Consider the following 20679-nt stretch of genomic DNA (forward strand, 5'->3'; position numbering starts at 1 on the left):
TTTTCGTCTTCCAAGTCATTCGTCTTGCGGGGTACCACTGTATTGAAATCAGTCCTTCAGAGCTACAAGCATACCCAGAGCTGCTTCTTATATTATAATGCTAAGACTTTTTTCTCTTGCAGGAAATATATTTAAAACTGTTTGTTTCAGCTCCACTCCAGGAAGCTGGGGTGCTTTTCAAAAGTTCCAGTGGCTTGCAGTAGCCACCGGCGATCAAAGGATATTAAAGCAAGCTCGCTCAGCTTTCAAGCTATATACAAAATACTTCAGTGAAAGCGGTCTTTTTGATCCAGAGAACACGCTTACATCTGTATGGTTAATTTGTAGAGTAGCTAGCTGGCCTCCATTGCCATTGATGATCAGCTTCTTTTGTGTTTTCCCTTGTCCTAGATACTAGAAGAAACCTACCATTTGGTCCAAAATCAGGTTTCTGAAGGCTTACGTTCGCTGAAGGATGAATGCAAAGAAGTCGCCGCAGGCCTTGAAGGAACTATTCGGTCAAATATGGATGAAATTCTGAACTCCAAGAATCACTTAGCTGGGAAAATAAAAGGTTGGCGGTGTTAATTACTGGTTGCTGGGAATCACAAGTTGGGGAGAGGATTCTTGCTTTGCTTGTGGACTTCCCCTGGTGTGCCAGGGACTGGCAGGATGTTGATGAGAATGCAGCAGGAGGAAGGGGGCTGGCGTCTGACTTGGGACAGGGGGCCCGTGATCTGTGGGGATCTGTACCGGCCAGGAGGGAGGAGTCGGAGGCAGGGGAAGCATCAGAGCTGGAGGGTGGAGCATGGGATGGGGTGGAAGAGGAGGAGGCAGCAGGTCAGGCAAGTGAAGGGTCAGGTGCTTCCCCACGCTGTCTCCCAGAACCAGGAGGGGACTGAAGAGGGGTGAGCAGAGGAAGCTTCTACTCAGGCATAGTCTCTGCCTGTATGCGCAGAGCCCGTTAGGGTGAGGTACATAAACTGGTGGAGAGGGAGCGATCCCCAGTCGCTGCAACTGCTCCGCAGAGCACAGATCTGGGAATAAATGCCTAGATGCTAGACTGGTGTGTTGGGGTATTCAGAACTTTGACATTAAAGAGTTACTGTATTTTTCGCTCTATAGGACGCACTTTCCCCCCTCCAGAAATTAAGGGGAAATGTGTGTGCGTCCTATGGAGCGAATGCAGGCTCCTTGGCTTCAGCGAAAGCAACACAAAGCCTCCGAAGCGCAGGGGGAGCGCTCCCTCCGCGCTCCGGAGGCTTCGCATTGCTTTCGCTGAAGCCTGGAGAGCGAGAGGGGTCTGTGCGCACCGATCCCTCTTGCTCTCCAGGCTTCAGGGATAGCTGCCTGAAGCCTCCGGAGCGCAGCGGGAACTCACGCTGCGCTCCAAAGGCTTCGGGTTCCTTTTGCTGAAGCCGGGAGAGCAAGACTCTCCTGGCTTCAGCAAAGAGGGAGAGCTGCGCAGCGCCCCTTCAACGAAGCGGGAGGAGAAATGGAAGGGGCTCTGTTTCTCCTGCCGCTTCGCTGAAGGGGAGCTGAGCAGAGAGGGGGAGAATTTTTTTTTCTTGTTCTCCCCCTCTAAAACAAGGTAGGTCCTATAGAGTGAAAAATACGGTAACTCTCTGCCTTGTGCATTCCTTTGGCTGGGGAGCCCCCCCCCCCCCCCCGTGACACATGGTCATCTTGTTGGCCCCTGTGAGAACAGAGTACTTGATGGGTGTGCAGAGGCGGGGCTAGCCTCCCAGGAGGGCACCGCAAACAGTGAGCGTCCCAGGGGGGTGGCACGCGATGTCACCCCCCCCCCCCCGGATGACACCCGGGACGGTCTGCACCCACCGCACCCGCTTCCTCCGCCATTGTGGGTGGGGCCTTTGGCCTGCCCTACAAAGCCCGTTCTAATCTTAAATAGACAGGATTTTGTTTAAAAATCAGTATTTTTCTACTCCTTTGACCGCTAGAGGAAAAATTAGCATGTGAAACTTTTTCTTGGCTTGGAGAAACTGTCATAAGGAGAAATTTACGTGCTAAATTGTTACGTGTGAAGTTACTACAAAGGTCACAGGAGTATAACTAGTAAAACTAGTTTGCAAAGCTAAGATTTATGCTCTGGGCAAAAGCTTCACCTCAAATTTCCAATCCATGAACTGGTTAATAATTGCTCCATCGTCATCCTTTGGAGACACGGGAGTTGACAGCACAATTCAGAGGCTTGTCCTCAGAAAACTGCTTGACGGTAGGGTATGTTCACGTATTATTATTTTTTTGAGGGGCGGGGTTCCATTCAGGTGACCAGATCAACAAAGAACAATGGCTCTTGTGCTCACTTGCATTAATATGAACTAACTCCAAGAAAACATGTCTTTTACTTTCTGCCTATAATGTTTTCTTCCCCTTAAACTTTAGTTAGATAGTTAGGAAACCCTCATCGGGTTGGCTGAATCCAAATTGGTGGTTTCTTCTTTGTATTATGGAAAGATGAAGTAGGCCCACCTTTGTGCCTTTTAGTGAAAGGGTGTCCTTCAGTTTTGTCCGGCATGTTGAATACACTACACATTTCATTTCCATCATATAATGTGTGTGAGGGCTCAAACTTCACGTAGAATTCCCAGTCAGAATTCCCAGTGGTGATGGGTGTTGCCTATGTTACTGTTGATAGTAAAAATATATTAGTGACCTCATCCTTCAGTTGTTTCCGTAACCATTAGCCATTTCCTTGTTGGGAGATTTCAGCTAAATTGAACTGGAGTACAGTTTACATGGTGTGGTCTAGGAGTATCCTTTGTTTTCACAGCAACAAGTCACCAAAGCTTAATAGGAACAGAACAGCCTCTGTATCTTGGACGTCTTGTTTTGCCTTGATTCCCTGTACTTAATAATAAACTAATCCATAGTTTTAATGCTTGCGACTTATTTTAAATTGGGCTGGCCAGTCAGAGATAAAAGCTACATTCTTGTTCATCAAAGGGAGTTGAACAAGCCTAAATATGCCCAAGGGTTACCATAATTATAGACCTTTTCTAAGTGTTAAAGCTCTGTGGAACTGATACAGGGATAGCATACTGAGCTAAGAAATCAAGTGCTCCAGACTTTCACATCCGGTAGAAGAAACATTCAGAAAATTTTATTACAGTATGAAGTTTCCAAGTCGCAACTCACCTACATTGCTATTTTGCCAGTAGCCAATCAACTAGCTTGTTTTGCAAAACTACATGTATAATTCTCTTGTTGTTACTCTTTACATCATGACTAAGAAACTGAATCAAGAGTGTCAGTCTAGGAAAGATCTGGTAGTTGCGCGTTGAAGTCCCCGAGCCACCCCAATAACTCACACCACACACATCAATTTTTGTTTAAGGTTTTTTGCATGAATTTGGCCACAACTTTATTTAAATACACACACGTGAGTGGTTGCTTAGGCATTGGTTACGACTATCTGTCCTTGCTCCAGGGACAGAACTGACTTCCGGATTCCAGTCATGGAAAACAATATTGGGGGGGAAATGGAGCTGGGCACCAGTCCCTCACTTCTCACCCTCATGCCCCCAGGGGCTTGCACGGCCCAAGTCCGATGCCAGGGTCTAGGATGAAAGGATGGCAACCCCTGGATTCCTTAAACGGAATTCCCTATGCAGCTCCACCATTGGAGGGGTAGGCACTTAACCCTCCACCAACCAATTTTAACCAATGCCTAACCGCCAACCTTACAAGTTGTGACGATTTGCTACGCAGTAGGCAAAAACCAAATGGTACCAGTCAATCAGCCAAATGGACAAAATTCCTACCGGGCCCCTGCCTCAAAGCAGACGACCCCATGACAGGCATAGCAAGGTCAGAGGACAATGAACCCCCCTTTTCAAGGAGGGTGGGCGGGTGATCTGGTGCACGCAGCCCAAGAGAAAGCCCCGGGCTGCGTGCCCTGTATTTAAGCCCTCTAACCCCTCCCACCAGTTTGCAACATAAACTCCCCAGCAACACACTTTTGCCCAATCACAGCTCCTGGCTAAATATTAGCCAAACAACAGTGGGGTGGTCTTTAGGCCCCCACTGCAACTCTTGCTGTCTGTTATGGAGAACACGCTTTATCAGACTCTTTCCTCCCGTAGTCATGTTGAAAAAGGATACAGTGGTGCCCCGCAAGACGAATGCCTCGCAAGACGGAAAACCCGCTAGACGAAAGGGTTTTCCGTTTTGGAGGTGCTTCACAGGACGAATTTGCTATGGGCTTGCTTTGCAAGACGAAAATGTCTTGCGATTCCTGGGGTTTTTTTTTTGCTCCCCACCCCCTTTTTCTAAGGCACTAAGCTGCTAATAGCCTTTTAGCAGCTAATCCGCTAATCCCTTAAGTCTTTAATAGCCGCTAAACCGCTAATAGCGCTAATCCGCTAATGGGCTTGCTTCGCAAGACGAAAAAACCGCTAGATGAAGAGACTCACGGAACGGATTCTTTTCGTCTTGCGAGGCACCACTGTATTGTAAAATGCTTGTGCGCATGATGTGCAATATGCTTGTTTGTGTGAGAGTCTGCATACTGCCACTTGGCGTGTGTAGTAGATTTTTGCATCCTTTTCTCAGAGCGCATAGAGAGGCACTGTTCCAGTCCCGTGGAACAAGAGCTGCTCTTGTTGCCAGTGACTCCAGTGTTTGGATTAAGAGTCAAGAGTTACAACTGTACTTCATAGTGCAGTCCTATTACTTTGATCCATAGAACTCAATGGGAGACACTGCTAACTAAGCCAGACACAATCTGCATATTCTCACGATGTGCAGGATAAAGAAAAAGGTCTGTGTATCGATTAATCTGTCACTGATAAATGACTATATACAGTCATACCTTGGTTTTGGAACAGCTTAGTTCCCGAACATTTTGGCACCCGAACGCCGCAAACCTGGAAGTGACTGTTCCGGTTTGCAAACTATTTTTGGAAGCCGAAAATCTGATGGGGCTTCCGATTGGCTGCAGGAGCTTCCTGCAGCCAATCAAAAGCCACGCTTTGGTTTCTGAACGTTTTGGAAGTCAAATGGAATGGATTCCGTTCGACTTCCAAGGTATGACTGTACGTGTGTGTGTATTAAATTTCTGTTTTACAATTTAAAATACTAATTTTACATCCTAAAGATATCAATGACTTCCCTCCTCTTTCCATGGTTCATTTTACATATCATAAAGCCTTGCATATTTTCAGAAACTATACTGTTCAGTATTCCATTATTCCATCCATCATAACTTATTTACACTGTTGATTTTATCTCAATGCTGCCAGCGTGTTCTCTTGTTCTATATGTTAAGCCCGCGAGTTGTGCATATTCTGCCGACTTAAGTTGCCATTCCTCTTTAGTTGGTACCTCGCTGATAAATGACTTTAGGTGTCCTTTGGATTTTGATCGTTTTTCTTGTCCTTGGAGCCTCTAACTCTGGCCTGCCTTAAACTTTCAGAGAGTATATCTGAGCCCATCCAGACATGTTGCGGCGAGAGCATCCAGCCTTTTCTGGCTTCCATCCTGGAGGAGCTCATGGGCCCAGTGAGCTCTGGCTTCAGCGAAGTCCGTCTTCTCTTTGAAAAAGAGGTCAATGAGATCAGCCAAAATTTCCAAGAGACAAATGACACTGCAAAGCTGAAAGAGGTATGATAGCCACGTGATGTGACCTTTGGTTCAGTCCCCACCTGTTCACCCAAAAAGTAACAGTAACCTGTCTCACAGGATTCTTTCCAGGAGGGATAGGATAAGGGAATATTGCTGCCTTTCGAGAAGCCTAATGAACAAGTTTACAAATGCTAAGCTACATTCCATAAGCCGTAATTGTCATTTGTTTGTCTGCAGCCATTATCTTCCTACTGAAAGGCTCAGAAAGAGCCAAAGTACCATATTTTTCGCTCCATAAGGTGCACCGGACCATAAGGCACACCTAGTGTGTTTTTTTTTGGGGGGGGGGGGAAATCAAGAAAAAAAAATCTTAATTCCCCCCCCCCCCCCCGCCGAGCAAAGAAGCCAAGACAGCGAGTGGGATCCATCCCGCTGGCTGTCTTGGCTTCCTCTTTAGCCGTGCGCAACCTCTCCAGCCGGGAGAGGCTGCGCGCGGCTTTGGCAGAAGCCAAGACAGTGAGTGGGATGGATCCCGCTCGCTGTCTTGGCTTTGTTTTTAGCTGTGGGGCTGGGGCGGGGGAAGCCCGAGCTTCCCCTGACCCCAGCCCCCAGAACAGGTCCGGGAGCAGCGGCAAGGTTGCGAAGCCTTTGGAGCGCATTGCGAGGTCCCACTGTGCTCCAAAGGCTTCAGGCGGCTATCCCTGAAGCTTGGAGAGCGAGAGGGGTCAGTGCTCACCGACGCTTCTCGCTCTCCAGGCTTCAGCGAAAGCAACGCGTAGCCTCTGGAGCGCAGAGGGAGCGCTCCCTCTGCACTTCGGAGGCTTCGCGTTGCTATCGCTGAAGCCAAGGAGCCTGCATTCACTCCATAGGACGCACACACATTTCCCCTTAATTTTTGGAGGGGGGGAAAGTGCGTCCTATTGAGCGAAAAATACGGTACATAATTGTAAAGGCTGCAGCAGTATATACTGATTACTTACCTTGGAATTACAATTCTTAGATCATCTCAGGGTCATACTGTATGTGGCATTTGTCCTGTAGCTTGCCCTTGCCAGTTTACATTTACAGAAAGCAAGTAGCTAGTTGGGAGCAATAATATTAACAACAACAATATATTAATACCCCGCCCATCTAGCTGGGTTTCCCCAGCCACTCTGGGCGGCTCCCAACAGAATATTAAAAATGCAGTAAAACGTCAGACATTAAAAACGTCCCTAAGCAGGGCTGCCTTCAGATGTCTTCTAAAAGTCAGAGAGTTTTTTATTTCGTTGACAACTGATGGAAGGGGGGTTCCACAGGGTGGGTGCCACCACCGAGAAGGCCCTCTGCCTGGTTCCCTGTAACCTCACCTTGCAGTGAGGGAACCTCCAGAAGGCCCTCGACGCTGGACCTCAGTGTCCGGGCTGAATGATGGGGGTGGAGACACTGTTTCGGGTATACTGGGCCGGATTAAGGTAGTGGCATCTGGGTAGAGGATCTTTTGCCCTTTGCCTCTATATTTGTCTTGATCAGACTTGCTGCCACCATGTGCCTGCTGTTCACATTGGGAGGAAAGTTCCCTGCGGTGGCAAATTTGAAGTTTAGTTTGACGCTATGAGCCCCTTATCACTCAACTACTTAGCTCATTTGCACTATCCTTATGACATCAAGATAACTAAACCAATGACAACTAGGCCAATAATGGATCAGTCGCATTGGTTGATCTATTCTATGGGGCTGACATTCTAAGAAGCCCAACTCTGCCTTCTGTTGGCTGTTAGGTAACAACAACAACAACAACAACAACAACAACAACAACAACAACAATTTATTATTTATACCCCATCCATCTGGCTGGGCTTCCCCAGCCACTCTGGGTGGCTTCCAAAAAAATATTAAAATACTGTAATACATCAAACATTAAAAGCTTCCCTAAACAGGGCTGCCTTCAGATGTCTTCTAAAAGTCTGGTAGTTGTTGTTCTCTTTGACATCTGCTGGGAGGGCGTTCCACAGGGAGGGTGCCACTACAGAGAAGGCCCTCTGCCTGGTTCCCTGTAACATGGCTTCTCGCAGTGAGGGAACCGCCAGAAGGCCCTGGGTGCTGAATGATGAGGGTGGAGACGCTCCTTCATGTAAACTGGACCGAGGCCGTTTAGGGCTTTAAAGGTCAGCACCAACACTTTGAATTGTGCTCAGAATCACTGGGAGCCAATGTTGATCTTTCAAGACCGGTGTTATATGGTCTCGGCGGCTGCTCCCAGTCACCAGTCTAGCTGCCGCGTTCTGGATTAATTGTAGTTTCCGGGTCACCTTCAAAGGTAGCCCCACATAGAGCGCATTGCAGTGGTCCAAGTGAGAGATAACCAGAGCATGCACCACTCTGGCAAGACAGTCCACGGGCAGGTAGGGTCTCAGCCTGCATACCAGATGGAGCTGGTAAACAGCTGCCCTGGACACAGAATTGACCTGCGCCTCCATGGACAGCTGTGAGTCCAAAATGACTCCCAGGCTGCGCACCTGGTCCTTCAGGGGCACAGTTACCCCATTCAGGACCAGGGAATCCTCCACACCTGCCTGCCTCCTGTCCCCCCAAAACAGTACTTCTGTCTTGTCAGGATTCAACCTCAATCTGTTAGCCGCCATCCATCCTCCAACCGCCTCCAGACACTCACACAGTCATTACCACTGGATCAGTCATTCATTACCACTGGATTCATTACCACACAATCATTACCACTGGATCTTCAGGGTTCCCGAGCCATCGGTTCTTTGCCTGGGATAACACTCTTAGCCACTGTGTTTCACCAGCGCAAAGGAGTTGCATAAACATTACTGAAAACCTATGGATGCTGTCTTCCTGACAGAACGTGAAGCACCTGACAAGCCTGCCCTACGACTCTGTGAAAATGGAACCTTGCTATCTGAAAGTCGACTTCCTTCAAGAGCAACTGCAGGAACTCAAGAGCCGCTTCAAATTCTATGATATTGGCTTGGTTATTCAGATGACCCAGAACGTCATGCAGGAGGTACTGTAAAATTCACAATTATTTTGAGTCATCCTAGTTTCTGGTCTTGGTGCATGCACCTCTTAGTGTTGTCAGTGGCTCGACACACATTCAGATTACTGGCCAATTTCCAGTGGGGTAGTATTGATTTCTAAGGCGTTAAAGGTAAAGGGACCCCTAACCATTAGGTCCAGTCGTGGGCGACTCTGGGGTTGCGGCGCTCATCTCGCTTTAGTGGCTGAGGGAGCCGGCGTACAGCTTCTGGGTCATGTGGCCAGCATGACTAAGCCGCTTCTGGCAAACCAGAGCAGCACACAGAAATGCCGTTTACCTTCCCACCAGAGTGGTACCTATTTATCTACTTGCACTTTGACGTGCTTTCGAACTGCTAGGTTGGCAGGAGCAGGGACCGAGCAATGGGAGCTCACCCCGTCGCAGGGATTGGAACCGCCAACCTTCTGATCGGCAAGTCCTAGGCTCTGTGGTTTAACCCACAGCGCCACCCGAGTCCCTACATTCTAAGGCGTTAAGCACTCCCAAATGCTATCTGGAAAACGGTTTGCCCCGTCAGAGCCAAACCATCATTCTGACCAACCGTCTCAGAAATCCAGATCTGGAGTGTGTGCCTTCTAAGCTAAGGTCCCTAAGCTCTTAGTTCAGTTACTGGAGCAGGAAGTACAGAATATAGAAGTCACTGTTGTATCAGGCGAGGGAAGAAAGTCAAGCGAATGGAAACTATATCAGACCAGATTGATGCAAAGACTTCATGTTGCCTGCCCATCGCAGGAGATGATGTCACTGTTCCCTTCTGTGCCTGAAGAGGATTCACAGAGGGTTGACAATAATCACCAGGCTAGATCCCATCCCCAGACCACGAGACTCCTGAATTAAGCCGTAGAGTCTCTGACAGAACCAAGATGATGATGTGCTGTTGCCAGAAGTGTCTTGAGGTTGATGTCAACTGATAGGTTCACCATGGTGACTCTCGGAATTTTGTAGGCAAATAATTATGGCCTCTATCTCTCAATGTGTTTATAGCTTATGGAAAATGCTGTATATACCTTTGATCACCTGCTGAGTCTAAGCCATCATAGGGATGCAGCCAAAGTGTCAACAGCCATTGAGAAAGTCAAACTCCGTGTTCTTAAGGTATGCTGTTTATTTACTTAATCCCGTCCTCTGCAAAGGAAATCTAGGGGTGTAGTGTCTATTATAATTATATATATCACCACGTTTAGACTTGTTAGACCAGTGGTTCGCAAAAGGGTGTGGCAGGAGAGGATGGCAAGTGGGGTGGGAAGACACAAGGACAATCAAAGAGATATTTAAACATTTCAGGCTTGTTTATAATATATTTTGGGACTGAATCATGGTCTTACGTAGTTGCATTGTTTCATACTTTCAGTGCTCCCTCTTAGGAACAGACAAGCATAATACTTTCAGAAACATGCTCATATTATAAAGCAGTTGTGTTCTATGTTACAAATCAAGCACTGCTGGGAGTTGTTTCTTTTTGTTTTCCATTGTATTTGTTAACAGTTAAAAATTTGGCACGGCGCAAACCAAATTTTTATTGTGGCCCTGAGAAAAAAAACTTTGAGAACCACCGTATCACGACGCTTGTGACCCGGAGGTCTCCAAGCAGCTTCAAACATATGGTTGAAAAACACAAAACACTAAAAAATGAACATCTCCATGCAAAAACACAGATTAATACACACACACACACACACACACACACACATATATACACAGAGCAGTTCCAGCAACCCCCTAGTAACAGCCTCAGGAAGATATGACAGCACACTTACAGTTTAAAAATAAATTATCATCTTGGTCTATCAGAAGCCTAGGAGAAAATGTACATTTCTTAAATTTCTATTAATGTATAGCCTGGACATGTGTTTCCATTTCTTAACATTGGTAAGGAGCTGCTGTGTGAAGGGACCCTGCCGCTGAACCCCACTCCCCAGTACCAGCACCCCTGCAGCTAGACCAAATGGTTCAGGGGGTTGTGAGGTCAGGGCTGTGAAGATGCACCAGCAAAACCAGACTGGCTCTCTTGCGTGTCAAGACCCCGAGGCCTCCCCTTATGTTGAATAATTACATCTGGACACAGTATTTTAGGTTAATGGGCAAATAAAGGCTACAACTTTATTGGTTACAGAATGTGAGTGGTATTGGCTTATTAGGCATTGAATTGAATTGACTATACAGTCATACCTCATGTTACGTCCGCTTCATGTGACGTTCTTTCAGGTTACGTCCCGCGGTGACCCGGAAGTACCGGAAAGGGTTACTTCTGGGTTTCACCGCTCGCGCATGCACAGATGCGCAAAATGATGTCACGGGCATGCCCAGAAGCGGCAAATCGCAACCTGCGCATTGCGCAGACGCGCCGCTGCAGGTTGCACTCTTTTCATGTTGCGAACGGGCCTCCGGAACGGATCCAGTTTGCAACCAGAGGTACCACTGTATCTGACTCCTGCCTGCCATGCAGGTAGTCCAGTGAGGGTCAACCACCAATAGGGGGAGCCCTGTTGATGTACATCAACTAAGAGCTCCCCCAGGGTCCCTGATGGGGTCATGGCATGGCCCTAGCCCCTAGCCGGGCTTCGGACAAGATCCGCAGCCCCGGATCCCTTTAACGGAATACCCTTAAAATGGAGGGGCAGGTGATGGTCACAACCTCCACTCCCCAGAACCAGGTTCTACCAATGCGCCAAACCTTACAAAAGTTGTGAGGATTGCTATGAGGTAGGCAAAAAACGAATGGCCAGTGCCAATTTGCCAAGTGGAAAAAATCCTACCATGCCACCTCAACAGGCGACCAACCGAGGTCCATAGCAAGGCCAAGATGTTGAACGCATGAAAAGAGGGTGGGAGAAGGAACAAGAAGGGAGATCCTCCGGCAACTGCTTAAATGAGCTAAGCCATGCCCCTTGGCCAGCTGGATTGGCTGGCTGGGGTCCGTGACGTGACTGGGGACTCCCTGTGTGCAGGAGGCCATGTGGCCTGCCCACAACACCGCCCCACAGGGAAGTGGAGCAGCCTTGTCGGTGCGTTCACACAGTTGCAACTTTGATGCTGCCCTGCCCCTGGCCAGGTGAGCTGTAGCGACGAAATCCACCATGCCAGGTAGAATCATAGAATCATAGAGTTGGAATAGACCACAAGGGTCATCGAGTCCAACCCCCTGCCAAGCAGGAAACACCAGCAGAGCACTCCTGACATATGGTTGTCAAGCCTCTGCTTAAAGACCTCCAAAGAAGGAGACTCCACCACACTCCTTGGCAGCAAATTCCACTGTCGAACAGCTCTTACTGTCAGGAAGTTCTTCCTAATGTTTAGGTGGAATCTTCTTTCTTGTAGTTTGGATCCATTGCTCCGTGTCCGCTTCTCTGGAGCAGCAGAAAACAACCTTTCTCCCTCCTCCATGTGACATCCTTTTATATATTTGAACATGGCTATCATATCACCCCTTAACCTCCTCTTCTCCAGGCTAAACATGCCCAGCTCTCTTAGCTGTTCCTCATAAGGCATCGTTTCCAGGCCTTTGACCAGGTACTCGTGCCCAATGCTCAGAAATGGAAATACCGTACTTTTTTGTCTATTAGACGCCCCCGTGTATAAGGACCCTCACCATTTTGGGGGACTCAATTTTAAGAAAATGAGGGAAGATGGCCCATGGTCGTTGAGCCTCGCCCCCCACGCAGCTGCAGACAGGAAACACTCCCTAGATCATTTCCTGCGTGCAGGTAGGGAGTGTTTCCCTCATACAGCAGCATCGAGGGAAGTTGTGCTCCAGCCAGCCAGCTTGTTGGCCGGAGGGCAACTTCCCCCAATGCCGCTACGTGCGGGAAATGATGCTTCCCTCACACAGTGGCATCGGGGGAAGCTGCGCGCCGCCAGCCAGCGCCCCCAGATCGCTCCCTGCGCACAGCATGTCACTATTTGTGTATTGGACGACCCCAGTTTTTGGACATGATTTTTGTGTCAAAAAACCTTGTCCAATACACGGAAAAATACGGTAAGTGCTCATAGTACATATTAATAGATATTCGGGGAAGAAATGGATCTGAAGGACTCTGTAATGCCGCTCTGTCATACCGGCCACTCCTGCTATTATTGGGTGTCTCAATCTGAATGTAATCATGAAACAGCTCTAGCTTGGTTGCAAAAGAAGACACAATTTCTGTTGTTTTAATAGTGCGTGATAAGTTGTGCTTCCCTCCCCCCCCCCCAGTTATTAAAAGGTCCCGAAGCCCTGTCCTTCTTTGCGCCTTTCACCCTGCTGTAGCCATTTTGTAAATGTGTGGTTGGTGCGTATCCAGTTGTTGATTGGAATGAAAGCAAAAATTAATCTGAGGTTTTCTAATCTACTAGATTGGAAACAATCTGAAGGTAGAATAAATGTAATAAAAAATGCATCGGATGCTTCTTATTTTATTAATTACACTTATGATAAGTGAGTCATGTGTGATAGAACAAGCAGTCTTTTGAGGAGGTGTGTGTGTTCACTTCTTATATACACACACAAACACACACATTTATATTTAAGATGTGGATTTTATAGATTGTGCACGTTATACTTTGCAAGAACAAAAGAAGGGACTTGGTTAAAGCAACTGTTTCCAAAGACTTCCTGGAGCAGTTTGAAAAGAAACCACGATTGCCTTTGTGCACTGATTTTGGATGGGGTTTACTTTGATTTTGTGCAGAAAGCTGGGAGATGTTTGCCAGCACATTCAGATCTCGCAGCTGATTCTATTTATTTATTTTTAAATTGACAGCAATATGACTATGACAGCAGTACCGCCCGGAAAAAGATATTTCAGGATGCCTTGGTCCAAATCTCATTGCCCACACTTCAGCGGACATTGGCTTCAACGTGTAAGCCGGTAAGTTACAATACCTGTGTTTGAGTTGAAAGGAGAGGAAGGATTTGCATACTGAAGCTACTGGGCTTATCACTGTGAATGGGCATTTTAATAATAATAATAATAATAATAATAAATTTATTATTTATACCCTGCCCATCTGGGTGGCTTCCAAAATTTTTTAAAAATACTGTAATACATCAAACATTAAAAGCTTCTCTAAACAGGGCTGCCATCAGATGTCTTCTAAAAGTCTGGTAGTTGTTGTTCTCTTTGACATCTGCTGGGAGGGCGTTCCACAGGGAGGGTGCCACTACCGAGAAGGCCCTCTGGCTGGTTCCCTGTAACTTGGCTTCTCGCAGTGAGGGAACCACCAGAAGGCCCTTGGTGCTGGACCTCAGTGTCCGGGCTGAACGATGGGGGTGGAGACGCTCCTTCAGGTATACTGGACCGAGGCCGTTTAGGGCTTTAAAGGTCAGCACCAGCACTTTGAATTGTGCTTGGAAACATACTGGGAGCAAGTGTAGGTCTTTCAAGACCGGTGTTATATGGTCTCAGCGACTGCTCCCAGTCACCAGTCTAGCTGCCATGTTCTGGATTAGTTGTAGTTTCCAGGTCACCTTCAAAGGTAGCCCCACGTAGAGCGCATTGCAGTAGTCCAAGCGAGAGATAACTAGAGCATGCACCACTCTGGCGAGACAGTCTGTGGGCAGGTAGGGTCTCAGCCTGCGTACCAGATGGAGCTGGTAAAAGGCTGCCCTGGACACAGATTTGACCTGCGCCTCCATGGACAGCTGTGAGTCCAAAATGACTCCCAGGCTGCGCACCTGGTCCTTCAGGGGCACAGTTACCCCATTCATGACCAGGGAATCCTCCACACCTGCCTGCCTCCTGTCCCCCCAAAACAGTACTTCTGTCTTGTCAGGATTCAACCTCAATCTGTTAGCCGCCATCCATCCTCCCAAAAAAATATTACAATGTCTTTTAAATCACAGAATGGGCTTATGAAGCCTTGGTCATCCTCCTTTCCTGCTCTTGGAGCCAAGAAAATATGTTCTGACTTTAGGATGCGTTTCTCAAAAACAGACAGTAGCCTCTCCCTTTTTTGTTATGTACAGTTCTTGACATTGTGTCTCACCACACAGGAGCTCCAGAAATACGAGCAGTTCATTTTTGCCGAGCACAACAACGTGATCCAAGTCGAAAACGTCTACGAAGAGATTTTGCTGCAAACTTTGCTCGACGAAGCCCTCAAAGGTAACTTTGCTTTCTGTGACAAAATGATAATCATCCCGCGAAGTAAGAAACTGGCAGCCGCTCTCGAGATAGGAAGTTTGGCTTTATCCATTTAGTTTCTTCTTAGATGGTGGCCTTCCTTAGATGTTTACTGACTCTACGGGTTCCACACACCCCAAAAAAACACACCCTCAAAGCTTTTACAGGGTTGGATGGTCTGCCCTACTGCTGAGCAGTTCTCGCCATTATAAAATTTATCCTAATCTTTAGCTGAAATCTTGATTCCTGTCATTTTTACCCATTGGTTCTACTCCTGCCCTCTGGAGCAACACAGAACGACTCTGCTCCATCTTCTAAGATGTCTTCCAGACCCTTAATCTTCCCTCTAACAGGCTGAACTTTTCAGGGGGTGGGGGTGAAGACAGTCTAGGCTCCTGAAGCCATGCCTTATCACCCAGCCAATACCTGCCCCCTTGGTTCATCCACCCAGCTCTTGATGCCACCAAGCCCATGTCCCTGACCTATTTCTCGCAACCACATCCAGCAGGAGCCTTTGTGTTTCTTGCCCCCTTACCTCTGGTCTTGCCAGTCCCCTCTGCCCTCTAGACTTAGCCAAGCTTATTCACAAGTGGGATTCAAGGGCAGAAACCCAGCAAGATCAACAATTTATTTGGGAAGGGACAATCCCCACCTCCTGGGTTTTCTAGGATTGTGTGTCATTTTCCTGCTTTCCTCTCCACGCAGTGGCGTAGCGTGGGGAGTGCAGGGGGGGCCGGCCGCACCGGGCGCAACATCTGGGGGGGCGCGCGCTCGCACTCGCAGCTCTCTGCTCACTCTGCTCACTGCTCACCTGGCTCACTCACTCTCACTGCAGTGCTGGCTGTGCAAATCCGATCCAAGTCGCCGGGTCGCCGCCCACTGTGGAGGGGAGGGTGCCAGGCGTGCGGTGCGGAGAGAGAGCGAGGGACTATCTGGCGGAGGGACAGTGCAGCGGGGGGGGGCGCAAATTACTTGCCTTGCCCCGGGTTAGGGGGCGCAAATTACTTGCCTTGCCCCGGGTGCTGACAACCCACGCTACGCCACTGTCTCCACCCTTACACATCCTTTGGCTGAATTTCTTTTCTCCCCACTTTTTTGTTTATTTCCTGCTTAGTGATAAAAGAGGCTGCCCACTTGAAGAAACATAACCTTTATGAGGAAGTGCACTTGGCTTGTGAAAGTGTTTCCAGTCTGAGTGATCTAAAGACCCCTTCAGGATCCGCGCAAGCCAGCCCAGCTAGGAAGCCTTCCGCCAGCTTGATAGAGACATTGGCTACTGATGCTCAGAGTAATGAAGTGTTCGCCCCGGAAAAAATGGCTCAGGATGGATGCCACGAGGCTAGGAACAAGAGTGAAGAGGTTTCCAGTACTCTATCTAGCATTCCTACTGGAGGAAGGGAAGAGAAGGTGGACCCACAGCTTCTCACTGTGGTAGAAACAAGTTTGGGTGGAAGCACAGAAAGTGAAAATAAGGTACCCGAGGAAGAGGAAAATCTTCCGGTTCTTGGAGGTGTGGATGAAATAAGAAGATTGCTCACTGTGACTATTGAACTGCCAGCAGATCCTCCGTCCGAGAAGAAGGAACAAGTTCATGAAAGTGGGCTTCTAATGCCACAGGAACCTGCAGGAGCGAAGGATAAGGAAGAGGAAAGGAACGTAGAGGAATGCCAAACAGATGAGTTGCATGAACCTTCTGAAGAACGTTTTCCACCCAGCACAGAAGCTGCCGATACAAACACAACAGCTATTTCTCTTCCACCCAGTGAAGAAAGTGGCCCTATAAACGTGGCACGAATTTCTCTTCCACCCAGTGAAGAAGGAGATTATATAAACGTGACAAGAATTTCTCTTCCATCCAGTGAAGAAGGGGATTATATAAACGTGACAAGAATTTCCCTTCCACCCAGTGAGGAAGGGGACTATATAAACGTGACAAGTGTCTCTGGGGAAGGACGCTACGTTACTCACCCGGATCCTTCCATGGTGTGTGAAGAACTAGGTCTTAGCCCAGTGGCAGAGTCTGAGACAAAGATCAGCGTATGGTACACCGATGAGAAGAGTGACAGCCCTGATCACCAATCTCAAACAAAGCCAGATGCTGAAAGTGGAAAATCTGGCCAGAGGGAAGGAGACCCTTCCCCTCTTCCCCATGTCCCTATAGAAGAGAAGTCACAGGTAGAACAACATGCTGAAATTAGAAAGCATGACCAGGAAAGAGAAGAGCTTCCTTCTCTTCAGTCAGTCCCAGTGGATGACCATTTCCAAGCAGGGCCTTATGTTGAAGATCCAAGATCTGACTTTCCAGAAACAGAAGTCCCCTCTCTTCATTCTGTTCTGACCGAAGTGGATTCTCTCTCCTTCCCGGGCTGCTCTGCTGAAGCACAGGAGTCCATTCTGAATATTGCAAAGTTGGCAATAGCCTCAATAAATCTGCAAGTTTCTCCAGAAGCCAAAGAGACTGAAGGTAGCGATGCAGAGGTGTCAGTGAAGTTAGACTCCAAAGGCATCAGCTCTGCTCAGGAGGAAGATTTGAAGCAAGCAAGTGTGCCTTTGCCAAATGCAGAAGATGCAGTCGAAGGGGAAAAAGACAGAAGGGGAGATACTGGGGGCAACTGTCCTGAGCCACAGTCTGAGAAATGAAAAAGGTTATCTTGGCTATCTAAAGCCCATCCTTGCAGGGTTTATGATCAGAGTACCCTTAAAATTAGAAGAGAGAGGTCTATTCAAACTCTCAAATCCTATTCGAGAGCACTCTTACATGTTGAATCTCCAGCTCCTTGAGAATGCTGATAGTCTGAATCATCTTTCCTTTGCCACTTACTACTTCTTGTTCGTCGTTCGTTCCCACAACTTGGAAGCTGGCCTCCAAAGACTGCTTGCTCTCACCAAAGTGGTGAAGACTTGAGTGACCTGTCAGCGACAGAACTCATTAAACACTTGGAATTGCTTTAAAACTGAGAATATATTCATTGAGGCTGATGACCCACTCACGGGAATGAGACTTGTAGCCAAGGGTCAGTAGAACTTACAAGGACCTGATAAAATCAAGTAACCATTGAGGGAGAGTAAAAATCTGCATGAAACATGCTTAGAAGAAAACGCTGGGAAATCTCAAATGACGGGGTGAAACGATTTGCTTATTGGAGTCTTGCACAACATAGTTGTGCATGTAGTTTTGACCTTTGATATAGCTGAATGATTGCATCTGTATTTAAAAGCTTGGGCAGATTTCCCACCCACCCCCCATTTGGCAGATACTTTGACAGTGGAGTGGTCTGATTCCATTCCTCATAGTTGTGGTTGCTATATTTAAAACTGCTAGAATAGTTGGGGCAGGTTTCTCTATCCTATTCTTCTGCACCTTTTGCAGAGCACTTTATACCTTCTTTCCAAAGAAAATGACAGATGTTTACAGCGACTTGTAACCCGTGTCTACAGCTAGGTGCTTTCGCCAGGGCCATTAAAAAAACCCCCAAAATAAACAAATTTTTGTCTCAACAGTCTATGTTCTATACCAAGAAGAGCAGCATTATGAAAAATGCATATATTATGCAAACTAAGGAGATTTGCATATTTGTTACATTACATAATTTATTCCGATCCTTTTAGACATGGAAAATGTGCACGACGTCACATCACCCCAATAAATGCCTTTGCTCTTATTGGTCACAATGCTGGAAGCCAGAAGCACACGTCTTTCTTAAATGAGCAATTGAGTAGAAAATGGCCTGCACATTTTTTCTGGAGATTTACATTTTTATTTTTTATTTTTTTAAAAAAGTCAAGTTGAATATCCAGGGAGGGGTCCTGGGACATCCTAGAAGCAGGGACAGGTTACAGTTATCTCTGAGACTCTCAGTTTTGTGGTTAAATACAGTGGTGCCTCGCAAGACGAAATTAATTCGTTCTGCGAGTTTTTTCGTCTTGTGAATTTTTTCGTCTTGCGAAGCACCACTGTGCATTGACGGTTTCCCATAGGAATGCATTGATGATTTAAAAAAAAAAAGCGCAAGACGTTTTCGTCTTGCGAAGCATACCCATAGGGAAATTCGTCTTGCGAAGCAACTCAGAAAATGAAAAACTCTTTCGTCTTGCGAGTTTTTCGTCTTGCGAGGCATTCGTCTTGCGAGGTACCACTGTATGCCGGTTCAGCTGTTTAAAACCAAGGTAGAAATGTAGTCTATCTGGATAACAAATAATACACCAGAACAAAGGTCCTAATTTAGAGGTAGCACCTATGAAGCTGATTTCATCCTTAGCATAGATTCAGAAACGTAACTGTACATCGTTAACATCTTTTTAGTGATTCTTTTTTGCCAAGTAAATATGCCCAAAATTGTGGGGGGATGTGTATTTTGCCTCAAGTGGCGTAGGCAAAGGGATCTTGTGACATGCCTGGAGCGAATTGGGAGGGCCTGGCAAGGGGAGAGGGTCAGAGCGGCACAGAAAACTTGTGCCAGATGTGTGGTACTCTCTTAGTCTGTGATACACCCACTGGAAAGTTTGGCATCGCTACCATGATGCAAGAATAAAATAAAATAAAATTAAATAACAGGACCTGATGGAACCAGCTCTGAATTGTCTGTATTTGACATAGGCAACACCAGTAGATTAATTCAAGGGGACATTAAAAAGTTACTTCAGTTGAAGAGCGGTAGACCTATGAGTGCAAAGAGTTGGCAACTTAAAAAACAACAACCCCAAGAACCATATTGCAAATGTGTCATAAGCCAGACTAGAGTTAATTTATATATTTTAATGGCATTTAATTGATTTTGCGTATCTTGAACATGGCAGAGATGAAAGCTATCATTGGTGAAAATATAAGTTAGTGTACGGTATATTTGACATTCGCATCACATATGAGAAATCTGAAAAGCCATCGTCTTGGAGAACCTTTATATTTGGATTTGAAAATAATGAAAGTTGAGCATTTCAGTGAGGGTTTAAAACGATGGACGCCACATTTTATCATACACCACATTTTATCACTTTTATCCTGAGAACTACAAACTTTGGCAGTTGTCCTCTGAGAAGCAATTTCAGCCAGATTTCTTTTCAGGCAAGTGTCCATAGGTTTGCAGCCTTAAATATTAGGAATCCTTGATCTCTTAGCGGACGTTTGCGAGCCGCCTAAATATGCTTGAATTGCATACACCTGTAATTTTGTTTCTGCAGTCACAAACCATTGCTTTACTATTCAAAAAGTGTTAACAAATGAAAGGGTTTTTGGAGATATTTTATATCTATGGCTATATCATTCCATTTCCCCAGATTTGCAGAGTGTCCTCTTCCAGAAAGTAAGGCCTGGGATTGTGGTTTTCTTTCTCTGTAAACAAGTCACAGTTCCAGGTTTGGGAATCACAATACTACAAGGTCATGCCTTGTAGCTTACAGTAGAGGAGGAGGAAATCAGGAGTGACCATGCAGTTATGCACCAGAATACTGCTTGTTCACAATAAGCTTTGGTTTCTGGCTTATGGTGATGTGTACAATACACGCTGTAATTCTGCTTTCCCTGTTTGGTTTCAGGAACTGGAGCTCTATAAAGCTTATTTTGTAATCAAATCCTAACCCTGTTCCTTTGGAAACGAGTCCCACTTGTTTTGGTTGGGCATGCTTCCTTCCTCTAATGAAGCATATCTTGCACTGCAGCCTTAAAAAGGCAAATCCTTAATTCTTCTGTTTAATCTGTTTAACCAACTCGCATTTTAAGTTGTGTCCCCCCCTCCCAGTTTTGCTAATTCAAAAGCTGACTTTCTAAGAAAACTTCAAACCAACAGCTAATATATAATAGCTTCACATGTAAAGAATTTTTTCCCCATGGGCAGGATGTCCCAGGTATCAGGGTTTTTATGTGGGTTCTTAATTTCATTTGATTAACTCTTCTGAACAGATAAATTATGAAACACAGTGTAATGTTTTTAACCTTTCTCAAGTACTTAAGCCGAAATAAAATATTATTATCTCTTC

The 20679-nt window shown here is 46.6% G+C and overlaps 1 protein-coding gene across 2 annotated transcripts in view; it reads left to right on the plus strand.

The window, feature by feature from the left end:
* The window catches only part of NIBAN1 (niban apoptosis regulator 1), a 101838-nt gene extending 81159 nt beyond the window's left edge, over window positions 1-20679 (plus strand). Inside the window, exons 8-15 of one of the 2 annotated variants that reach the window (XM_083446302.1) lie at window positions 391-553; window positions 5417-5604; window positions 8411-8572; window positions 9590-9700; window positions 13345-13452; window positions 14577-14688; window positions 15821-18585; window positions 18859-20679. In XM_083446302.1, the coding sequence (XP_083302428.1) occupies window positions 391-553; window positions 5417-5604; window positions 8411-8572; window positions 9590-9700; window positions 13345-13452; window positions 14577-14688; window positions 15821-17346 (2370 nt within the window). In that variant the 3' untranslated portion in view covers window positions 17347-18585; window positions 18859-20679. Of the gene's footprint in view, window positions 1-390; window positions 554-5416; window positions 5605-8410; window positions 8573-9589; window positions 9701-13344; window positions 13453-14576; window positions 14689-15820; window positions 18586-18836 lie in introns of both variants that reach the window. The other variant, XM_083446303.1, reaches the window with a different exon arrangement.

Source organism: Podarcis tiliguerta, assembly GCF_965153285.1.
Source record: "Podarcis tiliguerta genome assembly, chromosome: 6".
NCBI classification, from domain to species: Eukaryota; Metazoa; Chordata; class Lepidosauria; order Squamata; family Lacertidae; genus Podarcis; species Podarcis tiliguerta.